Source organism: Balaenoptera borealis (assembly GCF_965194805.1).
Source record: "Balaenoptera borealis genome assembly, chromosome: 3".
NCBI classification, from domain to species: domain Eukaryota; kingdom Metazoa; phylum Chordata; class Mammalia; order Artiodactyla; family Balaenopteridae; genus Balaenoptera; species Balaenoptera borealis.
In genome coordinates this window covers 45476103-45500280 of record NC_138866.1, presented here as the reverse complement: position 1 = coordinate 45500280, position 24178 = coordinate 45476103, and the positions used below count along the sequence as shown (strand labels likewise).

Genomic DNA, 24178 nt, shown 5'->3' with positions numbered 1-24178 from the left:
TTTCCCATAATACAAAGGTAACTGCAGCCCAGCCCCTCCTTGAACTATCACCAATCCCAAATTAATTGGTTCTTATTAATGTTATTTTATCAGTCTTTTCATGCATTTCAAGGAAATGAACTCAGTTGGTTAGATTTAGGAAAGCACAGAAAGACACAGATGGGCAGAGCAAGAGAATGAGAAATGAAAACTTACGTTTGTCACTTTGTTCTCTCCCTAGAAAGAATGATTATTTCATTAAGCCTAGTGATCTTAAGTGACTTAAGCTTTCACTCTGGTTACCAGCAGTGGCAACCCTCAATAAGTCTGACTTTGTGATAACCAAGTTTAGGACACCACGGTGAGATCCACCATCATTCGATGGCCTAACCAAATTCTCCCCTCCATCCAGCCTATCCCCAAAATGTTCTGGGCTCTACCAGCTCTGTGAATGCTAACTTTAGGAGTCCACGTTTCTCCCGTGACTAAGTGTCCCATTACAGAATCCTCTGCCTACATTATATTGCTTAAGAATATAGTCTTGCCTGCCTGGAAACACAAATCATTTTCGCATCACTCGCTGACTGCTCTGTTTTGCATATGAAATAACTTTTGAAAAATCCAACCAAAAAGGAAGATGAGCAAAAAAGCTGTCTGCACTAAATAAGGAAAAATCTTAGGAGAATACTAAATCATCATACCAGGTGGCCAAAATTCTGACTCCAAAAACCAAAGGACTAGTTTTCATAGTTTAAAAAACAAAAAAACAAAAAAAACCCCCAAAAAACAGCCATTTGATCCTTGTCCCCACCTGTCACATGTTGTCCATACTCCAGAGGAGGTCTCTTCCATCACTTGAGATTACTTCTACTCCTCTGGGCCCGAATTTCTTCTTTCAAACCAAACATTTTAAACCTTAGTAAAAGAAGGAAGAAAGGGGGGAAATGGGAGAAAGAATGAGATAAACCAAGAGACCTAGAACCCGTGAGTGTCCTTCTCACCACGTGTACGTGAGCCTCTGACTGGAATCGGGAACCATTCTTTTGGGTCACAAAAGCCTAGAAGTGGAAAAACACAGCCCAGAAATCAGTTGCCACCAGCTCACTGTGGCGTTCTCTTCCCTGCTCCCCCGCCCCCCAGGAAATTTAGGAATTCTAAGGAAGAAACACTTTCTGAGATCAACTGTGCTGATGACTTAGATACTCCACCCCACCACACACACGCACACGCACACGCACACGCACACACACACACACATCTCTCTCTCCCTCAGGAAATAACTGTTTTGCAGCACCTCCCCTCCCCATCATCTGGTTAAACTACGTCAGCCCTGTCTCCTGGAGTCTCCTCACAGGCTTGGTACAAACCTCCCCTGTGTAGCTGGGAAAGCGAGTCTATTCCATCTTGTGGCCATCGGAGGTAAAGCATTTTGACTGAAACATCAGTGAATGACTAAAGCTGACTCTTCTTGGAAAGAATGTGCTGGTTCCTGAAACCCTGCTGGCTGCTGTGCACCCTCCCAGAACTTGAGGCCTGCTGGAGAGGACGAGTTCTTCAGCGCTGAGGTCACCAGACCAATGGGAGCACGGTGTCCGAGCGTGATGCCACGGGTCCGCGGCCGCCTCCCTGCGTGGACCCAGGCGAAGCCTGTGACCTCCGGGTCTTTCTGCGGGGAGGGCCTGAGGAGTGGGGAGCAGTCGGTGTCCTAGGTCCAGAGCGATTGCAAACATCATCATCTTCATTCTCATATCCCTCCTCTTCACCTGGAGTCAGAGCCCTAGACATGGGGTCAGCTCTCCCATTTGGAGAGGTGATTATAATGCCAGAGACTCATTCATTCGTTCACGCAACCTGCATTTACTGCCAGGAGCTGATCCAGGCAGGGGGGACCTGCAGGATTGATGAGGACAGACACCATCTTTTTTCTCATGGAGCTTACGTCCTAGTGGGGCTCAGAGGCCACTCCTTCCAAGTCTGCTGTACAGACAGACATCAGAACCAGACTGTGGTCTGAAGGAAGGGGCACAGATCCTGGCTCTGCCGCTTTCTTGCTGTGTGGCCTCTTGACGGGAACTTGAGTGCTCAGGGCCCGTGACACAGTGGAAGAAGGCTGTAGAGCACACGGGTTAACCTTCTGGGCTCATATTCCAGCCCTGCCCCCCAATGGCTGTGTGACCTTTGAGAAATTATTAAGCTCTCTGTTTTACTTCTCCAGCTGTAAATGGAGATAGAGTGCCTACTTCATAGGATTGTCGTGAGGATTGAAGAATCAACATCAAAGTCCCAGGGCGGTGCCCGTGATGTTAGCTCTCAGATGTTAGCTGTCATTTAGTCATAGAACCCTGACCCCCGTAGACCTCATAACGGTCAAACTGTGAGCAGACCCCAAGGAGGCATCCTCTGGCAGCCCGGGGGCTGGGAAGGGCTGAGGGTGACTGATGGCCTCTGTTCTTCCCTCTTGGCTCTCACAGCCGCGGCTTCGGGCAGTCCAACTCCCTCCCGACGGCTGGCTCTGTGGGCGGTGGCATGGGCAGACGGAACCCACGCCAGTACCAGATCCCCTCCCGGAATGTCCCTTCCGCCCGCCTTGGCCTCCTGGGCACCAGCGGATTCGTCAGCTCCACCCAGCGCAACACCGCAGCCAACCCCACCATCATGAAACAAGGAAGACAGGTCTGCTTGGCCCCGGGGAGGAGGGTGGGCGGGCCCAGCTCAGGGCCTGAGGCTCAGGACGTACCCCCAGACAACCCCAAGGCGAGAGGAGAGGTCCAGGGGGGCTAGACTGAGGACAGTTGTCCCTGTGGCTCAGAGGTTGTTTGCACTGTTTCTCGGGAAGACAAAGCGAGGCCACGGCAGCAACTGGCTTTGTGGGGATTTGTTTAGGCTGCCCCACGACCGCTTTAACCTTGGGGGCCCTGCACACGGGGGGCCTTCAGGAAGAAATGCAAGACCTATTTCTTCTTTGCCTTGATCCTTGACCTGCCCCAGCAGATCCCACTGCCTTCCAAATTTGGCTTCCAGAGCATCTAAGGGCTTTCTTAGCCTTTGTATCTGAGGCAAATGGCTCCTTTGTCGTGGTCCCAGCTGTGGTGGAGAACCCACAGGAAGGAGCCTGAGAAAGGCTGTCAGAGGGAGAATTGAAACATTCTCAGTCGGTCAAGGCCAGGCTGCCAGAGATTCTCGCCGTGGGATTTAGAGCCAACCTCTGTCCCCTGGCTCCTCGTCCCATTAGTCCCACCCTCCCACCCAGTGCCTCCCACCTGTGTAGCCCCTGCTTTGTGGGGACTCTGCAGGTCGGGGCTGGGGGTAGAGGGACACCAAGTGAGTCTGAGGTTCTGGGTTGTCATGAGAAACTAAGGGATGAGAGCTTGATTTAAAAACAGGAAACAGTTCCTGGCAAGACGGGCAGGATTCACTCCCCCCAGGGAAGCAGCACAGGGTAGGAAAAAGCCCCACTCTCTGACCATTGTGGGAAGCCCCCAGATGGGTCCAAGAGGAAATCACTGCTAGGACACCCGCGTAATAATAAACACACAAGCTGAGTTGTGCCAGCTCTTTGCCAGCTGAGAGGTTCTTTTTTCTCCTCCTTGCTTTGTAGTAAATTGTAAGAATCTCACAGAGAAAATCAAATGAGAGCCCTGAAATAGTTTGTGCTCTTCGTTGCAGACATTTATAGAACTCCCCCCATTTCCTAGAAAAGTGATAGGAAAAGCAAAGGCAACAGAAGGGATAAAAAGAGTTTTGGAGCTAGCAAGGGAGATTGGTGTCCAGATTAAGCTGAGGCTTAGAAAGGAGCCTGGGGCCGAGGAGGTTTCGCCGGGGGGGGGGGGGGGGGAAGGGGGGGATTGAACGGAATCTGAAGCCCCTCTCTCTAAATAAGCAGATGGATTGCACTGGCCTATAAGCCCTTTCTCAGAAGTTAGCAGAGAGTCCTCCCAGGGTACTTGCCTCCTGGATTCTGGCTGGGGGCCCCACCAGGTGTCCGGACTAACGGGTTCTGCTTTCGTGTTTCTCCCTAGAACCTCTGGTTCGCCAACCCCGGGGGCAGCAATAGCATGCCAAGCCGCACCCACAGCTCAGTCCAAAGGACCCGCTCGCTGCCTGTGCACACTTCACCACAGAATATGCTGATGTTCCAGCAGCCAGGTAGGGCCCAGCCCTCCATCCCTCGCTCTCCTCTTGGGGAGGCCAGGTCGCCAAAATAGATGCCCCAGTGAACCCAGGCAGAAAGCGCTTAGCCTCAACTGTCACCATGCATTCTTTTGAGCTTATAGAAGCCTTTCCTTTTTTAAACCGTGCCTTGCCAGCATGAATAGCGGCTGGTTGGCTGGGAGCCAGCACACGGAGCTCGAGTTGGTTGCGATCTGTTGGGGGTGTTTTTGATCCTAGTTATATTTCTAGATTGATTAACCCAGAGATATTACTGGGGGGTTTTCGGGGGGAGTTGGGAGGGGTTTCATGTGTAGTGTGTGTGTCGTTGGTATACACGTGGGAGAATGTGTAGATGGTGAGACAGAGAAAGAAAACTTGACAGTGCTGATGCTGAGAGACCTCTCCCTGGTTTGGGAGTTCCTTGCACACGTGACTGCTGGTCCAGCCATCTTCCCTTTACTTGGTTAAAGAGCAGCTTGGTGCACCTCGTGTCAATTTCACCTTTGACCACGCCTCCTCAAACAGAGTAGCCAGAATTACATACATGTGCAGGCCAACAGATACCTGCACCTTTTTCTGTGCAGACAGTGACCTCTTAGACTCCATGAGTCATACAAAGCCCCGCAAGCAATTACTACATGGGTTGCACCTGGAAGAAGGTCCTCACCCTGGGTAGACGTGCTCTGTACCATGTCTTAACAGGAGTCTGAGGGGAAATGTCACTGTGGCCTGGGTGGGCAAGGAAGCTTCTTAGAGTCATAGGTGAGCTTCAGGGAGCAGAGGGTGAAGAGATGGAAAGAGGAGGGTGGCGTTGCAAGCCGAAGGAGCTGAGAGAGCAAGACTGCAAAGGTATCAAGTCCCACAGCGAGTCCCACAGCGGCTCGGCAGAGGGGTCAGGCTGAAGTAGCGGCAAGTAGACCAAGGGAGCTGGAAAGACTGCAGCCGAAGGTGAGACCCTGAATCCAAGGCCGAGGAGCTCAGACTCCAGCTGCTGTCAGTGGGGAATCGATAAAAGATTTTGAGCAGGGGGGGTGAGACAGGGCTAAGCATGGAGGAGTGAAGGGCGGGCAGGCTGGAGGAGGAGAGGCCGCGAGGGAGAAGGGCAGGTGTTGATAGCAGGGAACAAGGTATGTCAGGAAAGGAGGGGACATCCACATACTCCAGATGCTGGTTGAAAGTCGCTTCTTGACTTCTAGAACTCTATACCTATTCGTGCATTTTTGTTTTAAAGCTCCTTTTCTTCATTTTGATACTTGCTATTTTTCTTCCCAGGAAGAAATACTTGATAAAATTTGGGGGTTGTGAAGGCCTTCTCCCTGGGTCATTTAGTCCCAGCCTCTGTTTTCATGTAGAATTATGTAGAATCCATTGCCAGTAAGAAGAGAATCTGGACAAGATTTGAAGACATCCTGGGCACGAGACCTTTCACCTTAAATGAATAGTTCACCCTGACCTCAGCCCCAGGACTGCAGCCCAGCCGCCGTGCAACCTCACGGGAGCCCTCGCGTAGCCGACCACTCTCTGCCAATCCTAACACGCTTGTGGCCTTCTCCATTCTTTCCTACCTCTTTTTACCTCCCTGAAGCTCTCTTCCAAGTCCTCAGTCATCCTCTTTGTCCCCCATCTTAATTGGGCAGACCAGGCCCACCGGGAAGAGCTGGGCCATCCCTGGGAGAAGAACCTTTTGGGTCTGTTGATATGAATCCTACATCTGCACTATGTTTCCCCTCTGCTGTTATACAGCAATGCTGAACAGTTGGCTTATGCTCAGGTCAGCTATGACCCTAGGATTGTTTCCACCCTCTTCCCATGAAGCCTCTTGTTCCCATAGTTAAAGAATCAAATAATACCAAACAGCTTGTAAGAGAAAGTGACTCCGCCTGCCCTCCCCTCCCAGCCCATAGTCCCGTCTCCAGAAGCAGCACTTCCGACTGTTTTCAGTTTTCCTGGTAGTTATCTGCAAGTCTCTCAATAATGTTCTTCGCATACTGGACTTAGAACTCTAGAACCCTTGGGTTATTGTTGTTGTTGTTGTTGTTTTAATTAACCTCTCACCCGAGCATGACAAACCCACTTCCAGCAAGGCCCTGATGAGCCACGGCATTTCTAGTAACCACGGCACGGGGACAGGCCTGCTCCGTATTTCCTGATTGCAAATACCCTGGTTAGGGCTCAGCAGAAGCCGCTCCTCAGTCCTGCCCAGCACCCTCGGCCCATGTGGGGTGGCTCTTCCTGAGACGTGGCCATGAAGGGCAAGGCAGGGCACAGCTGTGACCCAGGATCCCTGGCTAAAGGGAAAGCAGGCTGCAGAAAGTCCCCCTATGGGCGCAGAAAGTTCCTCCTCAGCCTTTGCATCTAGGGCCTGAGGGCCAGGGGCTGGGACTAGACCATAAGCATCACGTCAGGGAGGCAGAAATCAGGAAGGCAGAAAGCGGCTTTCATCTTTACACAAGCAGTAGTAATTGTGAACGCAAAGTGGAATAGAGATGTGTGACCAACCCAAAATTAAATACTCAGAAAACTGTGCTACATTCCAACATAGTGGTTTCCTCCTGGCCATTAGATGTCTTCAAAGCACCCACTTTGAACCATCTGAGCAAATCTTGAAGACTACAATACATTCTAAGGAAGTTTGGATTCTATAAACTTAAAATAATCCCATCAAGATGATGGAATGTCTCCAAAGAATAAAGAAAAGCCAGGGGGCTAGAACCAGCCTCCAAGTTGTATATCAATTCATCAGTCACCTTGCTTGAATTTGCGAGGCACTTCTTTCTTTCCTGGACCTACAGAATCCGTGGGCTCCTTGGAGGCCAGGGCAGGAGGGGTGGTTCTTCACTTCATTCCCATGTGGACAGATTTGAGATGTTTCTCAGGACAAGCCAGGAGAGCCATCGGTGATTGTTGCCTCTTGCTGGCCTGTGGGATGAGTAAGAAACACGAAGCTGGTCCTCCCAGAGAGAGGAGGACAGGGTCTGAAACCATCACCGGGGGGTGACAGGCTCAAAATCAGGGTGGCGCCTGGCGAGAGGGGTCATGTTTCTCCGAGAGGTAGGGTGTTATCCCAACTGGAAAATTAGTTTGGAAACTGCTTGCAGAATGACACCTTATCTTGGAAGCAGAGCCTGCTGACCCGGGCTCCGCCACCCTTGGGATCAGAGAGGATCTCAGAGCAGCCCTGGCGTGACACTAGGAGGCCACGGAGGCTCCTCGCCACCTAGAGGGCCTGATGGGAAAGGGCAGAGGGGGGCCCAGCAGCTGACTTCAAAGGAAAAGCATGGAGAAAGGTAGACTGGGCAGCCTCACAGGGGACCTCATCCTTCCCTTGCACAAAACCATGCGCAAACTACCTTTGGTACTGGACCACCCAGATGTGAGACGGGTAAGGCAGTGCCTTACCTGGCAGCATTTCGTGATGTGACGTATCTGTTCTCCATCGCAAACCTCCCCTGTGCAGCGGCTCATGGCTGGAATCCTTCCATCGTTAGAATACCTGGGAGCACAGTGCACAAAGCTGTTATCATTCCTTTCTCCTTAGTGCGAGTGAGTTTCAGACTCCTTCCAGAGAACTGCCTATAGAAAGAGAGGGGAGAGGGGGAGGGCCGTCAGTGCACTGGCTCCGCTGAGGGGACGGAAGGAGCTGCCCTGCGGAAGCAGAGGCCAGAACAGGGACCCACTGAGAGCACCTGATCAACACTTGCTCCCTCCTTCTAGTAATCCAAGGCAAACAGCCCTGCTCAGGACTGGCGGAGAATGGGCAGAGAGGTTGGCAAATGAATCAATTCTTTCACAGCCAAGAACCCAGCTGGGTCTGTGCCCCGCTGCTTCTGAGAGCCAAATTCAGGGAGACCGACCTGGGGCAAGATGGTACAATAGTGTCGTGTGCCATAGTCTCCTCATCATTTTTTGTGAAAATGTGGGTCCCATAGGATTTCCGCAGCACTTAGTTCTGCAGGTCTAGGAGCGAGGTCCCCAGAGAAGAGCTCCGTTCCCCACAGCAGATTCAGGGAGCGACTGCGTACCTGTGTTCCCTGCCGCCCGCCCACCACTACCAGCTCTGCACGGCCGCATTGGCCCATTTCCCTGCCCGCACTGATCTCTTTTCCTTTTGACACCATTCTCCCCCTTTCCTCTTGGTTCCCGCCTTCCCTTTATCTTCCTTCCTCCCCTCATCACAGCTGTGCAGCTCCCACTTCTGCATTCCCTGCCCCTTCCTCAAGAGCCTGACTTTCCTAATTTCTCGCCTTCCAGCAACCCACTTCTCACTCAACCAGACTCAAAGCCCTTCTGGTTTACTCAGCAGAGTGGCCTCAGCTGTCCTGGACAAAGTGAGATTCTCAAGGTTTTTCCTAGAATGCCCCAACCTGTTTCTTATTCTAAAGTCCTAAAAACATTGGCCCCTTTACCTCAGCCTCAGGGACCTGGAGAGAGAGGCAGAAGGACACTTCAGGTGCCACAGCCATGAGACTCAGCTGCAATGGCTGCTTCGGCCAAGAAAAAGCCACGTGGGGGTCCCCCAGGTGGACCCTGCAGCAACACCTCATTAGGGATGGGCGCTGCTTCCTTCCGGAATCCTCTTGACCCTGGGCCTGAACGGCGGTCCCTGTTCTTGTGGGACTTCTGAAAAGGCACAATTTGAAAGTCCCGCATCAGCCTAGACTTTGGGCATCCTAGAACTGGGGATCCTCAAATACATCCTAAATACTGGAAGGGTCTGATGGGGAGGGGAAGAATCCCTTGTACTCAGAGATGCCATCCGAGCTAAGGAAACAGGCCTGCTAGGGCAACAGGACAGAAGGCTCAGAGTCTATCCTTTTTGCCTTCCCGAAGACTCGAAACTACACCTGCCCAGTCCGTTACAGCTGGGGGCCCAGGATAAACGCGATGAGCCCCCAGGCTGAGCAGGAGCAAGGACAAGAGTTGGCCTGTGGCCCACGTGGACCTGTGGGCAGGAGCTGCCCAAACGCTTAGTCCGGGCGTTGAGAGCTCTGCCCACCAAGCCACCCGTGGCTGAGGGCTTCCAGCCGAGATGGAAGCCGCTCTTCACCCGTCTGGTCTCCCGCTGTCTCATGTGTGCAGGGAGGTGCCACGGATCTGTTTTTATCAAATACACAATTAAAAAGTCACACTATTAGGAAACTCTGGAGTGTGAACATACGGGCTTCTTCCAAGACTTAGAATTTTTCAAAGCTGCTCTGAAAGTGATTGGGAGCCATGACTCCCCCGTGCAACAGAGGGAGAGCTGGAGGATAAAAAGCAAGCACGCCGACTTTCAGCCTAAAAGAGCAGCCACTAGGGTTTGGAGATTCTGGAGCAGAGAGCCCCACATTTCTCAGCCCCCCTTTTTTTGGAACACGCAATCCCAGGCTTGGAAAATGCCATTTTGCTGCGTGTTGGCAAGAAATCCTGCAGCTGAAAGACTTCTCTCCAAATGTCGAGCATCTTTATTTATCCAAATCTCTCCACAGTGTTTGTTTAAAGGGGAGTGCTAGAGAGTAAACTAAATTTTACAATGAGCATATGGATGGCTGTAACTGCTGGGGTTTTTTTTTTTTTTTTATTTGCCTACTGGCTATATATAAAATTGTGTTTCTATTTTATAGATTTCACACCCTGAAGGCTGCTAATTTTTGCATGCATATGATTTTCACATGAATGGATGAAAATACTAAAATACTCTTCCCTCTGGGTTGTCTAATTGCCCGACCCTACTCAGAGCAGTGGTGGATGCGGGTGTGGGGAAACCAGCTTCCCTAGAAGCCCAGTCGTCCTCTGTCTGCTCATGAACTGGCACAGTTGTCTTTCAGACCCATCGATGCTGGAACTGGTGTCAGAAAGAACCTTATCTGCTTCCCGGTGTTCTTCATATCGATCCATTCTGCCAACCTTCTCTTTTGAGAATTTTAAATAACGGAAACGACATCTGCCTCTGAATTAGCTGGTAATGGAGAACACAGATTGCAGGGAAGGCTGAAATGCATAGCTCCTCGAGGAAAACAAATACTTTGGTTTCGCCATTGGTTTCAACTTCCTCTCCCACCAAACCATCAACCTCATTTTTCATTCCCTCCCCGCTCTGGCCCCAAGCGCCCCCTAGTGGAGATGCGAAGGAGCCAGGAAATGGCCTGCAGTTTGGGCCGCAGGATCCTTTCCCCACTTTACAGATGGGAGAGCTAAGGCCCAAAGAAGGGAACAGCTTTCCCAGGGTCACACAGGAAGGCAGTGGCAAGGCTGAAGCTCCCCAGGCACTCAGAACATATCCCACTGCTGATTTTTTCTGCCCTCCCCCATAGGCTTTCACAGTTCTGTCCGAGTTTCACAACAGCTGTCAGTTTCCTTCCATTTCCATCCCTCCATAGACAGGTATGAGGTGTGCAGAAGGCCATGGCTGGGTATCATGGGAGCGTCAGAGAAATCTGAGAGCATCGTCGCTGTCTGCAAGGCACTTCCAAGCTAGTTAAGGATGTTCAAGAGTTCCACAGGATGGGGAGGATGGGGGAGGTGCTGATGGTGAGCCCCAGCACGACAGAGGAGGCTCAGGGGTGCCTCCCCCTTGGAGGAGGAGGGATCAGAGCCTGGAGAGATAGGGAGGGTGCACACGGTAGATGGGGGGGCTTTGTGGTTCGAATGCACAGTATCGTCCTGGGTAGCGGGAACCCGCAGAGCAGACGTCTCAGCCCTTGCTTCTCAGCGCTTGGAGTCTGAGAGTGTTGACAGGCACGGCGGCCATGCAGTGTGCGGGGGAGCCCCAGCTCTGGGGTGAGACCCACGCGGGTTCCTGTCCCAGCCCCGCGTCAGCTGGCTGGCCTTGACACGTCACTTAGCCCCTGGGAGCCCCACTTGAGAACTGGACACCCAGCAGGGTCTTGGACTCAGAAGAGGCTCTTGCCAGGCTGTGGTTTCCATTTCCTGCTCCTTGCAATGAAGCAGAAATGCACCAGGCCCCAGTTCTAGGCACAGGGAGCAAAGCCAAGTCCTGCTCCAATGAAGCAAACATTCAACTGGGAGGAGGTGACAAATACACACATGTCAGGTGTTGGTGATGGCTATGAAGAAAAATAAAGCAGAGAAAAGGGATGGGGAAATTCTGTTCACCTACAATGAACAGAAAGTCCTTTCCAAGGAGACAGTAGAGCCAGAGACGTGACAGCAGGCAGAGAGTGAGCCATGGAAGTGTCCAGAGACCAGCATTCTGGGCAGAGGGAACAGCAGTGCAAAGGCCCTGGGGTAGAAAAGGGCCTGGTAGGGAGTGAAGGAAGGGGTTGCTGTATGAGGGCAGAGAGGTAACAAGGGGCCAGGTCTTCGGGGCCTTGCAGGCCATGGCAAGGGGCTGGCTTTTACTCCGATGGGAAGCCGCTGGAGGGGTCTGACCAGAGGCCTGGCAGACTGTGACCATGACAGCTATTTTTAGTCACCAGTTTTCTTCCAGCTGCAATGGACTCAGTGTGTCTAACAGACTCAGAGATTGGTTGAACCCGAGTCCAGTTCACCCTCCACGCCGGCCCTGTTGGTCTCTCCCACCCCGTCCCCCGAGTCCTCCCAGGGAGGCACTCCAAACCCTCACCCTGGCAGGTGGAGCCAGCGACACCGTGCCTACTTCCTCCTTGCTCTCAGAGCCCCTGTCACCAACGGAACCCTTTGTCCCTTGCAGAATTCCAGCTTCCCGTGACTGAACCTGACATCAACAACAGGCTGGAGTCCTTGTGCCTCAGTATGACCGAGCACGCCCTGGGAGGTGAGTGCATCTTCCCCGCATGACACTGCACGCCTGGGAGAACCCCCAGCCACGTGCCATCCTCCGCAGCTCGCAGCTCGGGAGAGAGGGAAGGGCACAGGCCGGGGAGGCAGGGGACAAGGAGGGAGAGGGAGAGTGGCTGCAGGGTGCTGTCGGACCCTTGTCAAGCCACACCATGCACAGTGGCCCCCAGCGCCCTGCTCCTCCTCCTTCTCTGGGAGGTGACTCGGGTCCCTGGAGACCGAGGCTGCCCTCTTTCCCCAGAGGCTCCACCCCCCAGGGCACACTGGAGTCCCAGCCCCGCAGCTGTCCTAGCCCAATGCGGGCGCGGGAGGAGCCAGGAACACAAGACGTGGCTTTTAGTGGAAACATTCCCCCACAGCACTGGATTCCTTCCTTCTCGGCACTAGATCCCCCAGTCCGGTCCAAGCATATCCCAACTTGCTCTAAAAATAGAATTTCTGAAACCAAAATCCCTCCTTGTTTTTACATCTCCCCGTTCCAATGGCTTCCACGACGCCCAGAGCCCCAAGCAGTCCGAGGCGTCCTTCGCAGTGTGACAGGGACGGTCTAGTTGGATGCGCCAGTGGTGTGCAGGGCTGCAGGCCCTGGAGGAGCTCCCAGAAGCAGCTGGGTCGTCCCACTGTGTGTTTGGTCTGCAGCCCTGCATCGTCACAACAGCCCTGGGAGGCCGTCAGTGCCCTCCTGGTACTAAACGTGTGCCTTTCTCTGGCCTGGACTCACTGCCAGCCCTGGGGATGTTTGGCAGGCAGAGGAGAGATGTCCGCCCCTTCCTGCCAACCTCCAGGGAGGCTGTGAGTCATGGAGATTGAGACAGGCCTCCTGTGACCCTTCCCGACAGCCCTGTCCGGTCTGGACGTGCTCACCCACCCCAGAGCCAGAGATGGGTACACGGAGAGGCACAATTTGTGCTAGCCCAGCAGCAGCAGCAGCAAAAAGAAAGGCTGTCATAAGCCACTGCTCCAGAGAGCTTTGTCCTCCTGACCAGGGATGTTTAGATGTTTAGTCTCTACAAACACAGTCTTATCCTGAAACCAAATAGGACAAAGGTAAATGCTCTGTGCGGAGCAGAGTACAGGCCGGGACTGCACCCACCTGACCTCACCCATGCGAGGTTCTCCAGAGCCTGGAGAAAGCCTCCGCTCAGTACCAGAAGGGAGCTAGCTGAAGGCCTCCCAGGGCTGCTGAGCGGACAGACGGTGGGGTGCACAGCTCCCTCCGTGACCCCCCGCTGGGGTTCCAGGGAACCCCCTTTGCAAACACCACTCTCTCCCTTGGCCATTCAGTTCAGATCCTAGGAGCTTCGCAGCATCACTGGTTCACTCCTGGTACCTCTGCGTGTGGTGCCACCAGCGCCTCTTCTCCAGGTAACCGAGGAGATTGGGTCAGCACCCTGACAGCCCCTGAGGAGTAATGGGAAACAACCCAAAGGTCCATCAGCAGATGAATATGGACGGACAAGATGGCACTCTAGCCACACAGTGGAATGTCCTTCAGCCTTGGAAAGGAATGAAGTACTGTTACGTGGCTGATCTGTGAAAGCATTATGCTAATGGGTGAAAAAGCCAGACACAAAACGCCACACCGCGTGTGATTCCCTTAATGTGACATGTCCGGAAGAGGCAAACCTACAGAGACAGAAGGCAGATCAGTGGTTGCCAGGGTTTGGAGGGAGGTGGGAATGGAGAGTGGCTGCTAATGGGCACCAGATTTCTTTTGGGGGGGTGACAAAATATTCTGGAATTAGATGGTGATGATGGCTGCACAATTCTTGTGAATATGCTCAAAACCACTGAATTGTACACTTTAAAAGGGTGAAATTTGTGGCGTGCAAATTATATCTCAGTTTTGTCCTAAACGGAAGGCCTCCGGACCTGAGCCTTCAGGCCAAGCTCAGCCCCCTGTAGGCAGCCCAGGTACCCTCCCACCTGACACCTGACAGGGGCTGGCTTGCGGGGCGACTCCACTCAGTCCTGCATTGCCTGTGAGAGTCAGCCAGGAGGACTCACCTCCCCCCGGGCTTGACAGATCTCAGGTAATTGGTGTGTCGGAAGCTCTTATCAATCCGCCAAGTACTAACATCGTCATCATCATTAATAGCAGTAATGCCAAATGCTCTTTATTAAAGGGAGGTCTTCATTGAAAGACTTCATTTTTAGCCTGTTCTTCTATTTTTACAGGAAACATCTGTGAACTGGTTTTTTTTTTGCTAATGTTTGCATCTTGTTAATCTCCTAAGCCTTTTTATTGCTGTGTTTTTTCTCAATAATCCTCTCTGGTGGGAAGCCTCGTAAGCAGCTTCCTGAGCAGGGAATGCAAATTAGGTTCAGGGTGGCCCAGTTGGGTGCGGTGGCAGCAGTGTGCCCTCCCACTGTGACAGCACCTTTCTGCTGGCCGACCCCTGCCAGGTGCCAACGGAGATGACTTTGCTGGGAACAGAATTTCTGCCAGTGAGTGAAGTTATCTTACACGAGGATGAATGACTAGGGAGAGGAAAGCAGAGTAGTAAAAGATGTTCCTCTGCTGGCATCTCAAGAAAAGAGGGGAGAGGTGTCCAAGTTCCTAGGACACCACATCCCAGGATGGCCATTCTAATGGGGCTGCTCCCCGGGCCCCAAGCCTTGGGGGCCATGGTTTTGTGCTGGCATCTCTGCTCTTTCAGTCTCCTCCAGTAACTGCTGCCCTCTCGGTGTTGGTCTAAGCTACTTTTCCCTGGCCTTCCCTATCCATCTCTTCTTTTCTCTCCCCAGGCCCCTCCGACAGAACCGGTGAGGAAGCCCAGGGGGTGGGTTGCCTCTGCCATCTTGGTTTGTGAGTCTTTATTTAAGGCTTTCATCTGGCTCTGCTGGGCTTGCTCCTGACTGGTGGCCCCAGGTGTTCAGAGAGACTCAGTACCAGCAGAATGAGTCTGCGAGGCTCCGCCCGGCAGAATGGCGTCCATAGTGAATCAAACCATAAAGAGGAATGCACGGTCCATCCTCGGATGTTCTGGGGTTTGTGCTTCACCTGATCCCGTTGTCGTTCCTTCTCACCTTCTCTCCTCACTTCTTCTTGGGACTTAAAGCTCCACTTATAGCCGATATAAGTGCAAATCGGGAAAAGGCTCCACTTTCTCAAGACATTAATCTGCCTTTCATTTGAAATTTGCCATAATAATTATAAAACCTATGATGGTTGCATGTGAATGGTGCCCCTTTGAGTTGTGCAGTGCACGACCCGCACAGCTGTAAATGGTGAGTCTGGACTTAACCTACTGGTCATTTCCCTGCAGGTGAATACCGACCATCACCCTTGGAGGATGAGGTATAGGGTGAGAATTCTGTGAAAATGCAACTTGGGGCTGGGTTAGTTGAGATTTTCTTGTTTTCAGCTTCTCACTTCAACAACTATGAAAGGTTGACATTAATGAATGGACGAGTGAGGCCCAGCAAGAGTGCGCACTGCGCTTCTACAGACGAGGGAGTGGCCTCTGCACCCTCACCCCACCCACACACGTGTGTGTGCACACATACACACACTCACTGTTCTCCCACAGCCAGTTACCACTGCCGAGCCACCACTCAAGAGGCTAAGGTTGACATGCGTGGAAGGCGGGGAGAGGTGATTCGTTCACATCTGGGGACCTCTAGGATTGATAATCTGAAACAACAGATGCTCTCAGGGGCCATTTGCTTCCCTTATTTAAAATCTCTCAAAAAATCATGTAGAACTTTATACACACACACACACATGAGTACAAGTAAAACTGGGAAAATCTGTAAGATGGGTAGATTACATCAATGTAACTATCTTGGTGGTAATACTATACTATACTTTTGCAAAATGTTACCTTAGGGGCAAACCCAGAAACAGAGTGCTATTTCTTATGTGGACCTACAGTGATCTCATTAAAAATCTGAATGAAAGAAACATTTTTCCTCCAAGTCCCTGCTGGCAAGATGCCAGCCTGGCACCACCCATGAGGCGGCCAGGAGACCCCTGCAGTGGGCTCAGTGCTCCTCTGTGTCACTTAGGTCCTCCAGCTTTCCCTGGAACAGTTGGCCACGCCCCTCTCACACCTGAGCTCTGCCCACTGCATCTAGATGCACCTCTGCTAGACGGGCCTCGTGACGTGGAGGTTTAGACCAAAACACATCTACTGACATGCGGACATCAGCGAAACCAGGGAGGCATCCTGCATCCCATCCTGGCCTTCATTTAGTGGTCACTGAACGTAGTCATTTCTACCTCCTATGACTAATCCATGCCTCTCTCTGCTCACTGGAGAAACTCTAGCATGGACCATTGTAGGGACCTCTTAACTGGTCCTCCTGCCACCAGCCATGCCAGAGAAACCATTCTGAAGTCAAATCTGGTTACTCTACCAGTTATAAATCCCCAAATACCTATGTCCAAGCTCCTGTTAATAGTACACAAGACCCTCATGGTCTGATTCTGGGGACTCTCCCACAGTGCCGTGTGAAAAGGGGTTGGGCAGCCGTCGGCTCCCTCTGTGGTCTGGCTCACTCATGGCCTCTCCTCTCTGACAGGCATGTCCCCCACCTTCTCTATAGCCTGGTTTCACCGATTCTCCATAACACTGACATGGCATATGCTGGGTGGCCTCAACGCTCTTCCATGTCCACTGGATCTTTCAGTTCCAGGTGCCAAAAAAATATCTCACCCTGGTGTCTCTGCCCCCGATCAGGTTCTTGAGACAGAGAATCTGGATCAGTTTGGGTCAGCTGCATCCCCCTGGTCTGCTCAGCTGTGATCAGGGATCGCAATCACCACCACCTCATCCCCAGCCTTTTAGCAGGGACTCAGGGGGAGAGGGAGATGCTCCCAAAGAAAGGGACATGAGCTGGACAGGTCCACCTGCATGTGTATTGCAAAACCTAGCTGGCTCTCTGCCGTATCTCCTGCCACTCCTCCTGTCCTTCGTCCTAAACCTCCAACCCGCCCCCAGGCCCCCCATTTGATGAGCAGCATCACGCCTGTACATGAGCTGTATGCCCTCCCCACCCTAATACTCTCCTGCCTCCTCTTTTCTTCTCCTACCAGACCATCTACAAAGTCATTTCCTTTCTCTGTGAAACCATCCTTGACTTCCAAGGGCAACCTAAACACTCCTTCCCCCATGTTCCTGCTGTGCCTGGTACATACTCCATTACAGCAACTATCCCTCATATGTCATTGTCAGTTTACATGTCTGTGTCCTGTCTAGGATATATATATATACTTGGACTAAGTGTGAGGATTAGGTCTTTTCGTCTTGGTTTCCAGGCTCAGTATGGCTCCTGGCAAAAATAGCTATGTTGAGTGGGTGGGTATGTGAAGAATGAGTGAATGGATGGATGGATGAATTTAACCCTTATCTGTCCTCAGAGACTGGCAGGTCCAACATGCATGACGCTGGAATCGGTGGGCATGAACGGAATTGCTTTGCTCACCTGTGCCCATTGTGTCCTTCTTTCTCTCCCAGACGGGGTTGACCGGACCTCCACAATCTAGAGCTGAAGATGAGAGTGACCGCGCTGGCCGTGAAATCGACTGCTGCGGGTCCAGTGTTAGCCATCTTCAGGGTTGCACAGAATCCTCCAAGATACTTTGCAGCCTTTTTTTTTCCCCTGGTCCCTCTCCCATTTTGATTTTATGAGAGCGTAGGTCGTCCTTGTAAACATATCAGTAGACCTGGGATTGGTTATTTTGTCATTTGTTTCTGTCGTGGGATGGCTTGGTGTGGGGCATGGGGAGGGATCTCTAAGGGAAACATAGGACTGGGAGCGGGTGGAGGGAATGCAAGTGGCTTCTTGGATGGAAATGAGGGGGAAAAAAAAGAGGGTACCGCTTGGAAAGAGATGAGAGACTTGGGAGGGAGGCAGAAGCCCCAGCCCTTGGGAGCCTTCTCAGAAGCCTGCCTTCAGAGTCAGGCCCCAGGAGGAAGGCACGGATGCCTGCGACCAAAGCACAACGGCGGCTCGCTCTTTTATGTCTCCCCTGATTGGATTCCCTGAGGCCCCTGCTTGAAATCCAGCCGCAGAAGAAGTCCACATGGCAACGGGGGCAGGAAGGGAGAAATTCCCTCCAACAAAATTTCAGATAAACTTTGATTTGTGTATTGTTTACATAACAATTTTAAAGGGTACATAATGTGTAAAGAGTTGGGATAGAACTTTTCTTCATACTATGGTTTTTGTAAAGGATTTGTTGCTATGGATTCATTTTTTTCCTCTATTTTTATAATAGCAGCAGGGTCGTCTTTTTAAATGGCTGCCAAGCTCTGCTTCTCGGGAAGACGGAGCGGTCACGTAGGCCTGAGTTGTGTCTCCCACCTGTGGGTGAGAGAAGTGTGTAGGTGGAGTTGAGGATGTGGCTGGAGTGGGCGGAGCAGTGGGAAGGGCGCCACCATGTGATCGGTTATGGGATTGCGCGCAGTCACCTAGAGAGTCTAAAGGAATCCTGCTGCCCTTTCTACGCTGGATTTGCTTCTCACCCGGAGAACCTCATTCTCCCCACCCTACCATGGGGTGTCATCCTATCACTCCTGGCCTCGCTACACACACACGCACACACACACACACACAGGTGGGTACAAGTTTCACTGGAGGAGAAAAGGCAAGGATGAATATTTTTCCCTAGCAAGAGGCCTTAATACCCAGATAATAAGCTCAAAAGGCCACTTTTGGGGGGTTGCTCGCAGGAACCCCAGCCTGGGGGCTGCAGCCCCTTGGCTCGCTCACCGCTGAGGAAGAGGAGAAGAGCAAGGTCCGGCAACAGTGTATAAACGGTCAGTCAGCAAGTGGCAGAGAGAGCTGCGGGGAGACGTCCCAGGTGGGCAGTGGAAGAAGATGTGAGAAAGGTCGACTTCATGATGGAAATGATGATTCTATCACGTACGTCAGGGATTTGCTGTGTTGTCGGCTGATTTATCCACCCACACGGAAGGGAGACAAAACTACTACTTACATGGTGAGAGATTAACAAACTATGCTACCACGAAGTAATAGCTCTATTTCTTAAGGGCAAGAAAGACTACGTTTGGAATTTGATGCAATGGAGGGTATTAGAGGAAATCCAAGAGGAAATGTGCTCTGCGCTGGAAAATTGGGTTGTGTAAGTGATGGTGTGACAGCTCAGCCAGAGGCGAGATCAGGGAGATGGTAGGATGCATGTTTATTGAATGGGTGTCTGGTACAATTTTTTGGGTTTGTTTTTTAGCAAAGTCAGAGTCGAAATTAAAGAGATCAGACCATGAAAATCACTGCGTTTGCTTGGGGTTATTTTTTTTAAATAATGAAGTAAATACAATTTAAAAGGCCTTAATGAAATCCAAACAGCTTTCTTCTACCTTCAAGATTGAAAATGTACACCCAACACAGCCTTGGATGTTGTGAAGCTTGCAAAGTCTTCTTAAGGTCTAAAATGTGGGAACATCTTAACCACAGAGAGCCTTTAGCAAGCAAAGAACACATGAATCCACAACATCCTGCACTGCATTTTTTAAAAAAGAGTGGGGCTCTCCATGGGTGACTATGTTCTAAAGATGCAAATTCATTTGCAGAAAGAGGCAGCATTTTTTAGTTGATATTTTTTAACCAAGTGCCATTAACATTCATCCTCCACTTCCCTTTTCTAAGCAAGCTTAGGGTTACTTGGGGAATGTGTTGGGATGGACGATCATGTGTGAGCCGGGAAGGACAGGTCAAAGATGTTGAAGGCCAAAGGCAAGACCAGAGGGTTTGCGAAGGTGTGTTTTGGATGCTAAGAACGTTAATGGAAGAAAAAAACAATGGTATAACACATCTTGTGGAGAAGTTAAAAAGCATTCAGATCTGCTGCAAAACACATATATCCATAAACACTCGGGTTGTTCAGAAAACAGATTGTGAACACAATCACATTAGCATGAATCCTTTAAAAGGAAGAAGACCTTAAAGTATTTGCAAATCTGAATTTCTATTTATTCCTTCACTGAATATAGAAACAATGGTTATCTGATTATTAGAGATATTATTTTGGATATGTTACTTATTAACTTGCTATGGCTGGTAACCATGATAAAGTCTGTTATTAATAACAACATAATTCTTTTTTTTAAAGAAAAGCTTATTTTTCATTGACTGTGTATAGATTTATCTACTTAGTTGTGTTTTGCTCTTAGTTTTAATTTTTTTTTAAGTTGAGTGTTCTGATAAATTTTAGGAGCCTGTCCCCACCTTGTTTTGAGTCCTGTGTTGACTGCAGGTATACAGCTCAATCTAAAAATCCTAAAGCAAAAGAACTTTATTTATAAAAAAAAAAAAAAAAAATCAAACAGTTGCATGCATATAAGGCTGTGAAGTCGGATATTTAGTAATAAAGCGGCAGTGCCTTTTTTTGTATTTACCCATTGACCCCCAAATGCAACTGTTTTATATTAAGTAAATAGTAAACATTAAAAATCTCAGAGTAAAATCTATTTCACTACATGGGTTTTTTTTCTCCCCTTGTTCTGATTTAAGCAGTGTGTATTTGACATCTCTACATTGTCCCAGGGACAGTGGTGTTCTACGATATTGTTATCATGTATGATGTTTTATTGGTGCTTTTTATTCATAGTGGTTTCTTACCAGAAACAGTAGGAAGACACACATGAACTGTGTACAAGAAATGAAACATTGCTGCTGATATGTTTTGTTTTGTTTTCCACATGCTTTTTGAGTTTCACTTTTTAAACCAAGGGCCAGCAAACAAAATAGATGCCCTGAAGAGGGCGGCTGTTTGCACCAAGCTCTCCAATGCTGTGTATTGACGGTCCCTTTTTGGTACTCAGGATTGGAGCTAGAGCTGGGCCCCCTCTCCCATTCATTTGAAGAGACACTGAGGGAAACAAGGTTTTCTTTTGAGGTGTCGTCGGCTGCCTTTTACGGAATGGGAGCCTTCTCCGGGTCTTCTGTTCTTCTGCCCCTCTTGTAGCTACTGCCAGTGCAAGGTTTGTAGATGCACGTTCCCCCTCTGGAACCGGGATCTCCCTGAGAGCCTGGGCTGGGGGCTGAGCTGGGTTGAATGGATAGGCGCACAACCAGAAGGGCAGCGAGGGGAGGAGAAAGCAGCCCCCATCTCGGTGGCCCTCTGGGGATGTCTTGGGCAGGTGGCCCCATCTTTGGTGCAGGGAAGCAGCCTAACCAAGGCGTTCAGGTGTGCCTGTTACAAGAAGGCCCTGGGGAAGGATAATTTGCACATGGGGCTGTGATAACACTAATGTTGATTTTTTGTTTTACAAGTCATCAGAGATGTTTGCAAAGTGAGTTTTATTTTTTTGTAATTCCTTTATCTTTACTTAAAGGTGAATGTGTATTCCTCTGGGAGGAATAGGAAGAAAACAGGAATGTTAATAATGTCAAACAGAAGACTTCCTCCCTTATTAATATATAACCCTCATGTATTTATGCCTAATGTAAGCTGACTTTTAAAAAGCTTTCTTTTGTTGCATGCCCCGTGCAGGCATCCCTATTGTACATGCATGCCTTTCGTCCTGTTTTCCTGTATAAAGTTAGTGAACAAAGAACTATTTTTGCCTAGTTCATGTTGCCAAGCAATGCATATTTTTTAAATTTGTCATATATGGAAATAGCATGTTTGTTACATGTAAAAGCTTTACTGATATACAGATATACTAATGTTTGAAGAAGCTGTTCTTTGCAAGTGTACAGTTTTCAAATGTTACCAGTGAAACACCCTTGTGGTTTAAACTTGCTACAATGTATTTATTACTCATTTCCTCCCATGTAACTAAGAATCATGGCTATATTTCATATCAACGTTATATTGAAAGTGAAGGGAAATGATTAATACAAGGTTTTGTAACACTGGTGTGTGTCTTTTTTCATTTTCGTCAATATGATCGATTAGAAAACAAGAACTGAATCTTAGAAATAAGCCAGCCAGGAAGAATAAGCCTGACATCCCTGTAAACTGTTCCCCCCTGACCATTCTATGAAAACTGTGTCTTCCAACCATGAGCTACTTTTTTTTTAACGAAAAGGTAGGGAGAGAGGTGTAAAATTTTATGCAGCTTGATCTGTGCCCAGAGTAACCAATAAATGTATCACCTGACTTAGGGGCATGTTTCTAAATTAAAACTCTAACCTTGCAGGTGGTACTGTTTATAGCTTGCTCTCCACCCTCAGTGCCTTTGAAATCATATTTTACCCCTTAACCACAGCATAAACAGGAGCCTCCTTGGAGCCTTGTGGTTTTAAATACACATGGCTTGAATCTTATTTTAATACTTCTAATTCCAGTAAGATATATAATATACATTAATATAAATTCTAAATAACGTGTCAGTTAAGCATATGGTTGGAGAGACAAACCTGGGTTTGAATTCTGGCTCCAGCATTCTCTGGCTGTGTGATCTTGAACAAGTTACTTAACCTCTCTGAGCCTTGGGTTTGGTTTGGGTTTTGGCCTATGACACTCAAGGTTTGTGTAGTTAAAACTCTAGTCCAAAAAAAAGAAAGAAAGAAAGGTAAAGACAAAATAAAACATAGGATACAGAGGTTATTACCACCAAAACCTAGCAACCTGAGATTTCTCTGAGGCAACCACAGCTTAACATTGTGACAGTGACCATCCAGTGACTGCCTTTCCGCCAGGCTCAAGCTGCTCAAGAGACTGGCAAAATCCAAAACGATCCCTGGAAAAGTGAAGAAATGCCTCGTAAGCTGAGACATTAAATGAAATTCCTCCTACAGTTAAATTCCCATAACCCAAATGAGCTCTATCTCGGTATTCTGTGAGGAGGAGATAGTGTACAAGAGAAAAGTTGAGCCTCACTTTTGAAATGTGTGGAATGAGGGAAGATAAGAGAGTTGTGAGATTAGAGGGACCATAAAGGGCTCAGCACGGTGCCCAAAACAGGGTTAGTTAGCAATTTATCAGTAGAGCTGTAGCTCTTTGTCAGCCATCTTTGTAATGGAATGTTCAATCCTAGAGAAAAGGTTACTCCTGTAGTAAAGTTTTCAGGAATCCCCCTAGCAGCCCCTCCCAAAAAGAGATTTAATTGCATTTACTGAAGGGGGATGAATATCTATATAGCGTACTGGCTCGGAAGAGGCTGCAATGGGTTTGAGCCAAGAATCCAGAAGCAGCACAGATGGGTACAATCAACTCATACTCTCCAAGCTAATGAGAATGGCAGCCCGGGGGAACAGAAAAAGGGACCAAACTCCTGTGAAAGTACCTTGGTTTTGTCCCTTGAACAGTCACTACATCTATATGTAGCCCTGACTCCTGATCAGCCCAAGACATATTGTCCCCAGGGGCTGCGGGGAGGGCCTGGGGGGTATCGAAATGCTCATCCATAACCAGAACCTAATCCTCTAGAAAGATGACCAGTCAGGGTGGATCTGGCCCCCTCCACCACCAAGCACAGTGTGTCAGCCCACACTTTGTCCAGGCCCCTTTTCCCAGTGAGCTGTGCTAGCACATCAAACTCAGGCACTGATCTCACAGATACCGTTCCACAGGCTTTTGCAAGCACTCTCATTTTCTATCTTCCATCCACACATCACAAAACCTGAAAACTACCCCTTCCCTGGGCATTTCAGCCTCTGGATGCTTAACTGTAGCTCTAGGATGGCCTAGCTCACTCAGTGCTTCTCAAACCACCTGTGAATTTTAGTTGTAGGGGGTGGCTGTTTATTTCCAACCCACATAGTCTAATTCTTTTTTAAAATACAAGAAAAATAAAAGAAAGAAAATCACAATCCCCCAATCTCATGCTAGATTCAAAAGACAAAATTATTTTTTTTGCTAAATTGCTAAAAAGTAGTCCTGTTGTGGCTCCCTAAGTTCTGGGATCAGCCTGCAAAATCAGACTGGGAGATCGCCCTCAGGATGAGACGGTGGAAATCCTGGCGCTAACATCTCCCTCCCCTGGGCTAACAGTGCCTGCCATACAGCAGAGGAGTAACCATCACATCTGAGAGATGCACAGACATTGGCTCAAGAACGGCAAGTGCTGGGACTTCCCTGGCGGTCCAGTGGTTAAGACTTCGCCTTCCAATGCCCGGGGTGCAGGTTCGATCTCTGGTTGGGGAACTAGGATCCCACATGCCTCAGGGCCAAAAAACCAAAACATAAAACAGAAGCAATATTGTAACAAATTCAAGAAAAGACTTTAAAAATGGCCCACATCAAAAAAAAAAATCTTTAAAAAAAGTGGCAAGTGCTTTGTTCACTGGGCATTTCTAAGAGCTAAAAACGCAATCCTTGAGAAAGGGGACATGTCAGCAGGGAAGGAAAAGGAGGGTCCATAAGGTAATG

General features: G+C 49.6%; 1 protein-coding gene across 9 annotated transcripts in view; it reads left to right on the top strand.

Moving 5' to 3' along the window:
* Positions 1 to 21717, top strand: part of SAMD4A (sterile alpha motif domain containing 4A) — a 224606-nt gene extending 202889 nt beyond the window's left edge. For 3 of the 9 annotated variants that reach the window (XM_082386512.1, XM_082386517.1, XM_082386515.1), the window contains 5 exons: positions 2451 to 2652; positions 3999 to 4125; positions 11783 to 11866; positions 13174 to 13254; positions 15901 to 17345. In XM_082386512.1, coding sequence (XP_082242638.1) covers positions 2451 to 2652; positions 3999 to 4125; positions 11783 to 11866; positions 13174 to 13254; positions 15901 to 16010 — 604 coding nt within the window. In that variant the 3' untranslated portion in view covers positions 16011 to 17345. The other 6 variants (XM_082386516.1, XM_082386518.1, XR_014242965.1 and 3 more) reach the window with 5 other exon arrangements.
* Positions 21718 to 24178: the final 2461 nt, after the last annotated feature.